This window comes from Amphibalanus amphitrite, unplaced genomic scaffold (genome assembly GCF_019059575.1).
Source record: "Amphibalanus amphitrite isolate SeventyFive unplaced genomic scaffold, NRLGWU_Aamphi_draft 000276F_arrow, whole genome shotgun sequence".
NCBI classification, from domain to species: domain Eukaryota; kingdom Metazoa; phylum Arthropoda; class Thecostraca; order Balanomorpha; family Balanidae; genus Amphibalanus; species Amphibalanus amphitrite.
The window spans coordinates 640,016-649,752 of NW_024881771.1; the positions used below are offsets into that span (position 1 = coordinate 640,016).

Here is a 9,737-nt window from a genome sequence, read left to right on the forward strand (position 1 = left end):
CGCATGACGTTAACATGGCTATTTTTTTGTAACAGCAAGTCGTCCACAATACGCTTGGTACCTATCCATCTGAAGCCGTTCTATGTCCACAGTGTTCGAGCTCACCGAAATCTCGACACAGCAGAGGGCTGATCCCGGCCAGGCCTGCAGGAGAAGGCGTCAGCTCAGGATGGCATAGGCTGGCAGGCGGTCTGATATGAATCAGCAGCCAGGAGCTGGTAAAGGTTGCTGGTCAGGATATTCTGGCCTCTCCCAGCTTCAGAGGCACCTGCAGCAAAGGATCAGACAGTGTAGGTTAGGTCGCGTAAGAAACAACACGGCAGGAGAAGTAATGTTCACACGCCTGTATTTAACTCGCAAAAATGTCATTACTTTGCCGATTTGCTACAGTCTTCCTATCAAAGTGAACGTGCTGAATTTATTATAGCACGTAAGCAAGTCTATAATTCCCTGAGCAACGACACTAACTTGAAATAAATAGCGTTGGGCGGAGAGAACCACTTCTCAGAGATTCACTCCCACATACCCCTCGTTTCCATGTAACAGCAGTAGGTCCACTCAGTACCATACAGGCATACGCTGCCTTGAAGCCAGAGACACCGGCACAGCCTAGCAAAAGAAACACCAATAGCGTTCTGCGTTACACACTAGCACCATTGTCATGCATTTGTCATATTATCAAGTTGTACCAATAGGTTATCATGATCCCCGAGACACCCCAGACTAAACCTACAACACTGCAGGCGAGGCCGGCAGAACATCCCGTGTCAAAACACCACCCCCTCCATCCACCAGCAGTAGCACCTGGCCGGCGCCCGGCGCCCCCGCCCCCGCCAGCAGCTCGGGCGGCACGGTGATGAGCCGCCCCACCTCCACCTGAGCCGCCCCCGCCCCCGCCCCCGCCAGGGCGCCGTCCGGGGCGGGCGGCGGGCCGGCGGTAGATAGATATTCGTTGGTCGCTACTGCTTCCGAGACGGCGGCCGCGGCGGGGTAGTCAGAGCCTGCGGATGGCGGCATTGTTTGCTGGGGCTCTTCGCAGGGGCCGTCGGAGACTTGAGTAGGGTCATCAGGGACCCGATAGTCGCCGGTGGCTCTACATGGCTCGTCAGGGTCAGCTGCGGGATCGGTCCGGCCGGCGCCCGGCTCCAGGGTCGTGTTTGGCCGCCGCCGGATCTCGGGAAACCGTCGCTCGGCCTCTGCCGCCCGCAGCTTGTGTTTGCTGTACAGGTGGCGCTTCAGGTCGAGGTTGAGCTCGTAGAGTCGTGGGCAGAGAGGACAGCGGATGGTGCGCCCGTTGACGTGCCGCGCCAGGTGGACAGTCAGCTGGTACTGGAGCCGAAATTCCGCGCCACATACGTCACACACCTTGGACGAGCCGCCACCGTGTGCGCGCAGAACGTGCGCGTCGCGAGTCTGTTTGAACTTGAACCGCTTCTGGCAGCGGTCACAGCTGAACTGGCGCTCGGAGCTGTGCGTGCGCAGGTGGCTGAGCAGGTTACTGCGACTGCTGAACACGGCCGCACACTGCGGGCACTTGTCGGCCCGACCGGCGTGCACCAGCAGGTGCTTCTGAAACGACACGGGAAACTTAAACCGCTTGTCACACACGCGGCATCGGAACCCGGCCGCTCGGTGTTTGTACAGGTGAGTCCGCAGATAGTGCAGGGAGCACGTCTGGGCGCAGTAGGGGCACCGCACGGCCGTGCGGCCCAGCAGACTGAGACGCAGCCGGCGCGCGCGACTCCGCAGCCGGCGCAACAGGTCCGCGTACACGGCCGCCACTGGGTCGGCAGAGTCGGGACTGGAGGCGGAGGACGGCGCGGGTCCGTCGGAGGACGACAGAGGTTCGTGACTGGAGTTCATGTGGCTGATGAGCTGCTCCTGATCGCTGTACATTTGCAGACACCTGCCGGCACAGGACTGGAGTTAGTGTCGAGCGTACAGCAGAACGAAGATAATAATTCAAGCAAGCCAAAATTCCCTGGCAGTCGTTGACCCACAGGGGAGCACTGCTGCTTCAACCCTATTGGCCGTAGTGTCTAACGGTGGCGGCCATATTGCGCAGACCAGGAACCGGCCGCCGCCTGTGTTGAGGAATAGGGAATTCGGGACCTCGATTTACGTTTGCGGCCGCTGCATCCGTTACGTTCAAGTTACGTAGATACGGAACCCGGCATCTTACGCAGAATTGAGTGGGGAACACGATCGTATCTTCAGAATTCCTCAAATTCATTCGCCGGACCTACATTTGCCCCGGCCGAGGGGGTTGATTGAACCCACCCCGCTAATGCGCCGCTAATTAAGCTAGAATTAAGCGGTAAAGTGGTCGTATGCGGCAAAGTATAATGCAGTGACTGGTAGGAACCCGCTGTAAAGGTCTCAGGTCAACCGGTGACCTCTGAGGTCAGGTCAAGTGATCTAAGGCACGGGTTCGGTTTTTGGTAAATAACTTCGCCAAAAATGGCCGTAGAGCCGCGATTTTGGCATCATCGTGTTCAGCTGGCTCAGGCGCATCGAGTGATATGCTTTTTGTTCGGGTCAGGTCAACTGAGGGTGTTGACCTCAGGTCAAGGTCAGGTCAGCACCCCCAGGTCACGAAGTTGGTCGAAAGAGGTCATGTCGCATATCATTCGATTCGGCAGGTCTTCCTGGGTCCATTGGTGGCTTTCCCGACTCGCTAGCTCAATTTGATCGGGAGTTATTGAAGAAAAATTGTGACCCTTGTGACGTCACAAATGACGTCACGCAAGGGCAACAATGCAAATATGAAGCATAGAACCTTGCAAGGAGTGCATGAAATCATGATTCTATATGCTTGATATAGTTTCAGATCATTCCCGGCGCTAAAATAGCAATTTCCATATTTCCCCATAGACTTATAAGGGTTTAATGTAAAAGTTTCCTGTATCTGAGGATTTTTAAAGGTGTCACCTTGTTCTCCACTCAATTCTGCGTAAGATGCCGGGTTCCGTGTCTACATAGCTTGAACGTAACGGATGCAGCGGCCGCAAACGTAAATCAAGGTCCCGAATTCCCTATTCCCCAACACAGGCGGCGGCCGCTTCTTGGTCTGCGCAACATGCCGGCACCGTTGGACACCATCTGGCGGCCGATGCGCCTTCCACATTATAGAGTTCAGTGCGTTGACCCTACCAGCTTGCTGGTGTACTTTTGCAGTAATCCGGTCAAAAAGGCCAGATCCTGTTTCTCATCAAACTCATTACAGTGTCCGGGCTGCCGCTAGGGTTAGCCACTTGATCTCGAGCACTACCAACCACTACAATTACAACCCAAGTAGCTCATGTCTTGCCATTCTGATTCCGGCATTCGGCAATGCACACACACAATGCACTCACACGATACACATGTAGTTGGCGGTGTGTCGCTCGGCGCAGTGACCGGCCGCCTCCGTCGCTCCAGCCAGTGTCAGACGGCAGCAGCCGCACTCGAGTCGGCCGCCGTGCCGCTCCGTCACGTGACTGAGGACGTCATCCGGCGGCAGGAGCGCCGTGCATGCGGGACACCACACCTGGACCGGCTGCTCCGGCGGGGCGGCGCTGTCGGCGGGGGCGGGGTCGTCAGACAGTGTAAGGTATTGAAACACGAAGATTCTTCAGCTGGCGGCTGTAACCACATCAGTAGTTACGAACTGACTACCTCGTTGCGAAAATCTTAGTGACTGCCAGCTGACGATCCAGCCAAAAGAAATAAAACCCTATTTGAATAGCCGCAGTTACTTGTCATGAACAATAATACTTTCTAACGAGCATTAACGAGTCTCGTGCATAACCATCGCTACCAAAAACAAGACCGACTCGAGATCCCACCAAAAACCGAACCAGCACTCACCTTGCGACCTTATGCAGCTTTTCGACGTGCGCCTTGAGACTGCGTTCAGACCCGAACGTCTGACGGCACATGTGGCAGCAGAGAGAACGCCGGGTCTTCCCCGCCACCCGTAACTGATCCCATCGGGCGTCCCCTGTCTGGGGGTGCACCACAGCGCTGGCCGGCGCGGCGGCACGTCTAATGGTTCGCCAGCCAGGCCAGTCTGGGTCCGAGTTGGTATCTTGGCCGTCCTCCGCTAAGTGGTCGTCCTCTTGCTCATTGTCCTCCTGTATATGGTCGTCCTTGTGTACATCATCCTGTACAAGACTGACCTCTTTTTCCCTGTCCTCCTGTTCGTCATGACCGTTCTCCGCTGCTGCAGTAGGAGTGGCGATATTCGGATAGATAGGTCGACCAGCGGAGGGCTCGCAGATGTCTGAGCCAATAGGAGCGCCGCTCGTGACGGCTGGAAACATTGGAGCCGCGCTCGCTGCTTTACCGACATCCCGACGGTCCGCTGTTGTCTCCCGAACCTCGTCAGCCGTAAGGTAAGATGTCCTCTGTGACTCCCTTCCCGTCTGCCGGTCCTCCGACTCAGAGCTACAGCTCTCTGTTTCGCTGAGATCCGAGCCGTCGCCGCAGTTATCGCTGTTAGCGGCGGTTTCCCCGGACGATGGCGGAGGCACACTGGTACTGATGACTATCCTGCCTCGCAGCGCCTCCAGTCCGAACTGGTCCGTCACCAGACGGCGCACCAGGTCAGCAGGATCTCCGCCGCCGGCAGTCAGCCGACAACAGGCTGCGTACGAGGTCTCGGAGCGGCGTCTGCCGCGGCGCAGCAGGACTTTACAGCCGCTCCGCGCCTCCGCCGCCCTCCGGTAGTCGGCGGCCACGGCGTCAGCAGCGGCGGCGAACCGCGTCATCAGCCGTTGGCAGCGCCGCAGTCGGCGCCGGCAGCTGCTGCAGATACCGCTGACCAGAGGGAGTTCCGAGTCGAGCCCGACCAGCCGGTGCTCCAGCTCCGACAGCGTGGCGGCGTCAGAGAGGACGGCTCGCAGCCCGCGGGTGGGTCGCGGCGCCGGCGCACACTTGTTACAGAGCACACACAGCCGGGAGAAGGCCGGCAGAGAGACGTGCACCGCGGCAGACGCCATGGTGAGTGCCTCGGCAGTCTGCAAACTGGTGGTGGCAGTCTGTCAAGATCAGAAATGGTTCAAATGCAAAGTTAGTTACATAATGATAATCCCCTTCACTTACACTACATCAACCTGTCAGTTGCCACAGTATTCCATCAGTCGCCAGCCATCACTTGCTGGGGCAGTGGAGGGGTATTTAACACCCCCAGCCAATAACTCAAGAAACAATAGGTAACTGCAGCAGCCAGCAGCACAAGGCAAGCAGGTGGCAAATAAAGGCCAGTAACAACCGACAAGACACTTGCAATACCCAAGATTCTTACAGATAGCAATACCTAAGTGCTTAAAATTGTTTGTATCATGGGTCAGGTCAGGTCAAGGTCAGGTCAAATGCTTGAAAATGAGTATTCAATAGCATGGTCTTTGGGATCAATCCTTCTGTCATAAACTGTCAGGACTCAAGATTGAGTAGCATCTTTCATCAAATTGTTGCATAAGTGTCAAATTCATACGGGCATCAGTTGAGCATAGTTCAGGTTCAAGGTCTGAGGGCTGTTCAGGTCCGTGCAGCATAGATCTGTGCTGAACACTTCGTAAGCCGCCTGGCTGATGGCTCTGCCCATTCTAGGCCGGCATGCAGGACCAGAGTGTTGCTGCAGCATATTCTGTGCCCGGCGGAACCATGGCACGGATGGTTGATGGACTGGTGGTTTTCGTCCTATGGCTGGGTAAAATGCATTCAAATGTGGTTAATAGCATGTTCCACTGAAAAGAGATGATAGTGATAATGATACCCAAAAAACAACAAAAAATATTTAAAATAGGAAATAAAGAATGGTTAACCTTAATTGGCGCCACTTTTGTCTCCTGCAGCACCAAATTTCATGCTGCACAGCAGGGAAGTATTGTACAGTAGGTAGGCAACCAAACAGCAAACGCCACACATGTGATGTAACTGTGTGGGCTGGACTAACGGGCAATGTAGCCCTCACGGCTCACTGTGAATATATGGTGCCTCATACTTCATTTTTGCTGCGCAGCCAAACAGCCCTCTGGTCAAGCAGATAGTGCAAGTGACATCTTTTCCCAGAAATCAAAGTTTGCATTGAAGTACCTTTCCGTGAAAGCCAAAGGATTATGGGTGCAATAAAACATAGTGGGTGCATACTGCATCATGCATGTGACTAATAAGCTTTCTAAAGCTTCTAAATGCTATCAAACATGATTTGAAATGGTTAAAATAATCAGAAACCCTGGACTTGCAAAAAAGAAGACCAAAAACTTATTCCAGTCTGGACAGTCAAAATTCAAAAACTTGCACAAAAACTTACCCTGCTCACATGGAAAATGATAAGTTTTTGCAACTTATTCTTTAGTACATTATGTGTCAGGAATAACACAAAATTAACCAATAATTTTATACAGCAATAGCTTACTATCAAAAGCAATCAAAACACTTATGTACAATGCACAACACATTCAAAACATATGTAACGGAAGTTGGCACAGATTCAGCACAGATTCAGCACAGCACAGATTCGGTAGGGGGAAAAAAGGCCCCGGTAGAGGGAAACCTTTATGACCCGTTTTCCCCTAGAAATGACGTCACAAAGAGGTAAAAATGGGTATCAATCGAAAGCTCTCGTTTACCCAGACACAGTCCTGCAGGAAAATTTCACTTTTTCCCCATAGGAAAGTTTGTACGGGAAAATCAAAATTTTGGGTCAATGGGGGGTCCCCCCGATTTCGTTCAAAATCGGCACACAGGTGCCCCACCACCAGCCGAGAAACTTTCCCCAAAACGGTCCCCGTTGCATTGACGTTTAAGGCCCGTAAAGCCCCCTAGACTCGTAAAATATCCGTAAAATCGCCTTTGTACGGACAAAAAAGTGGTGCTATGGTAAAAATGGGTATCAATCGAAAGGTCTCGTTTACCCAGACACAGTCCTGCAGGAAAATTTCACTTTTTCCCCATAGGAAAGTTTGTACGGGAAAATCAAAATTTTCGGTCAATGGGGGGTCCCCCCCGATTTCGTTCAAAATCGGCACACAGGTGCCCCAACACCAGCCGAGAAACTTTCCCCAAAACGGTCCCCGTTGCATTGACGTTTAAGGCCCGTAAAGCCCCCTAGACTCGTAAAATATCCGTAAAATCGCCTTTGTACGGACAAAAAAGTGGTGCTATGGTAAAAATGGGTATCAATCGAAAGCTCTCGTTTACCCAGACACAGTCCTGCAGGAAAATTTCACTTTTTCCCCATAGGAAAGTTTGTACGGGAAAATCAAAATTTCAGGTCAATGGGGGGTCCCCCCCGATTTCGTTCAAAATCGGCACACAGGTGCCCCACCACCAGCCGAGAAACTTTCCCCAAAGCAGTCCCCGTTGCATTGACGTTTAAGGCCCATAAAGCCCCCTAGACTCGTAAAAAAATCCGTAAAATCGCCTTTGTACGGACAAAAAAGTGGTGCTATGGTAAAAATGGGTATCAATCGAAAGCTCTCGTTTACCCAGACACAGTCCTGGAGGAAAATTTCACTTTTTTCCCATAGGAAAGTTTGTACGGGAAAATCAAAATTTTGGGTCAATGGGGGGTCCCCCCGACTTCATTCAAAATCGGCACACAGGTGCCCCACCACCAGCCGAGAAACTTTCCCCAAAACGGTCCCCGTTGCATTGACGTTTAAGGCCCGTAAAGCCCCCTAGACTCGTAAAATATCCGTAAAATCGCCTTTGTACGGACAAAAAAGTGGTGCTATGGTAAAAATGGGTATCAATCGAAAGCTCTCGTTTACCCAGACACAGTCCTGCAGGAAAATTTCACTTTTTCCCCATAGGAAAGTTTTTACGGGAAAATCAAAATTTTGGGTCAATGGGGGGTCCCCCCGATTTCGTTCAAAATCGGCACACAGGTGCCCCACCACCAGCCGAGAAACTTTCCCCAAAACGGTCCCCGTTGCATTGACGTTTAAGGCCCGTAAAGCCCCCTAGACTCGTAAAATATCCGTAAAATCGCCTTTGTACGGACAAAAAAGTGGTGCTATGGTAAAAATGGGTATCAATCGAAAGCTCTCGTTTACCCAGACACAGTCCTGCAGGAAAATTTCACTTTTTCCCCATAGGAAAGTTTGTACGGGAAAATCAAAATTTTGGGTCAATGGGAGGTCCCCCCCCCGATTTCGTTCAAAATCGGCACACAGGTGCCCCACCACCAGCCGAGAAACTTTCCCCAAAACGGTCCCCGTTGCATTGACGTTTAAGGCCCGTAAAGCCCCCTAGACTCGTAAAATATCCGTAAAATCGCCTTTGTACGGACAAAAAGTGGTGCTATGGTAAAAATGGGTATCAATCGAAAGCTCTCGTTTACCCAGACACAGTCCTGCAGGAAAATTCCACTTTTTCCCCATAGGAAAGTTTGTACGGGAAAATCAAAATTTTGGGTCAATGGGGGGTCCCTCCCGATTTCGTTCAAAATCGGCACACAGGTGCCCCACCACCAGCCGAGAAACTTTCCCCAAAACGGTCCCCGTTGCATTGACGTTTAAGGCCCGTAAAGCCCCTTAGACTCGTAAAATATCCGTAAAATCGCCTTTGTACGGACAAAAAAGTGGTGCTATGGTAAAAATGGGTATCAATCGAAAGCTCTCGTTTACCCAGACACAGTCCTGCAGCAAAATTCCACTTTTTCTCCATAGGAAAGTTTGTACGGGAAAATCAAAATTTTGGGTCAATGGGGGGTCCCCCCCGATTTCGTTCAAAATCGGCACACAGGTGCCCCACCACCAGCCGAGAAACTTTTCCCAAAACGGTCCCCGTTGCATTGACGTTTAAGGCCCGTAAAGCCCCCTAGACTCGTAAAATATCCGTAAAATCGCCTTTGTACGGACAAAAAAGTGGTGCTATGGTAAAAATGGGTATCAATCGAAAGCTCTCGTTTACCCAGACACAGTCCTGTAGGAAAATTTCACTTTTTCCCCATAGGAAAGTTTGTACGGGAAAATCAAAATTTTGGGTCTATGGGGGGTCCCCCCGATTTCGTTCAAAATCGGCACACAGGTGCCCCACCACCAGCCGAGAAACTTTCCCCAAAACGGTCCCCGTTGCATTGACGTTTAAGGACCGTAAAGCCCCCTAGACTCGTAAAATATCCGTAAAATCGCCTTTGTACGGACAAAAAAGTGGTGCTATGGTAAAAATGGGTATCAATCGAAAGCTCTCGTTTACCCAGACACAGTCCTGCAGGAAAATTTCACTTTTTCCCCATAGGAAAGTTTGTACGGGAAAATCAATATTTTGGGTCAATAAGGGGTCCCCCCCCCCGATTTCGTTCAAAATCGGCACACAGGTGCCCCACCACCAGCCGAGAAACTTTCCCCAAAACGGTCCCCGTTGCATTGACGTTTAAGGCCCGTAAAGCCCCCTAGACTCGTAAAATATCCGTAAAATCGCCTTTGTACGGACAAAAAAGTGTTGCTATGGTAAAAATGGGTATCAATCGAAAGCTCTCGTTTACCCAGACACAGTCCTGCAGGAAAATTCCACTTTTTCCCCATAGGAAAGTTTGTACGGGAAAATCAAAATTTTGGGTCAATGGGGGGTCCCCCCGATTTCGTTCAAAATCGGCACACAGGTGCCCCACCACCAGCCGAGAAACTTTCCCCAAAACAGTCCCCGTTGCATTGACGTTTAAGGCCCGTAAAGCCCCCTAGACTCGTAAAATATCCGTAAATCGCCTTTGTACGGACAAAAAAGTGGTGCTATGGTAAAAATGGGTA

General features: G+C 51.8%; 1 protein-coding gene across 2 annotated transcripts; it reads right to left on the reverse strand.

The window, feature by feature from the left end:
• Positions 1-121: 121 nt before the first annotated feature.
• LOC122387183 (zinc finger protein 628-like) lies at positions 122-6,376 on the reverse strand. Of its 2 annotated transcripts, XM_043377111.1 has the most exons (5): positions 6,296-6,376; positions 3,850-5,021; positions 3,357-3,557; positions 734-1,906; positions 122-268 (listed from the first exon to the last, which is right to left on the reverse strand). In XM_043377111.1, exons 2-5 carry the CDS (start codon positions 4,980-4,982, stop codon positions 259-261), a joined length of 2,517 nt encoding a protein of 838 aa, XP_043233046.1. In that variant the 5' UTR covers positions 4,983-5,021; positions 6,296-6,376; the 3' UTR covers positions 122-258. The 2 variants fall into 2 exon arrangements, with proteins under 2 accessions (XP_043233046.1, XP_043233045.1); XM_043377110.1 differs by lacking the exon at positions 6,296-6,376 and having other exon boundaries at positions 3,850-5,927.
• Positions 6,377-9,737: the final 3,361 nt, after the last annotated feature.

Bases quoted from the DNA above. Each gene is read 5' to 3' on its own strand.
- LOC122387183 (XM_043377111.1), bottom strand. From the start codon at position 4,982: ATGGCGTCTGCCGCGGTGCACGTCTCTCTGCCGGCCTTCTCCCGGCTG. The intron at 3,558-3,849 runs GTGAGTGCTGGT...CCCCGCCGACAG, and splicing joins AAGCTGCATAAGGTCGCAAG to CGCCGCCCCGCCGGAGCAGC. The intron at 1,907-3,356 runs GTGAGTGCATTG...CTGTGCCGGCAG, and splicing joins GCCAACTACATGTGTATCGT to GTGTCTGCAAATGTACAGCG.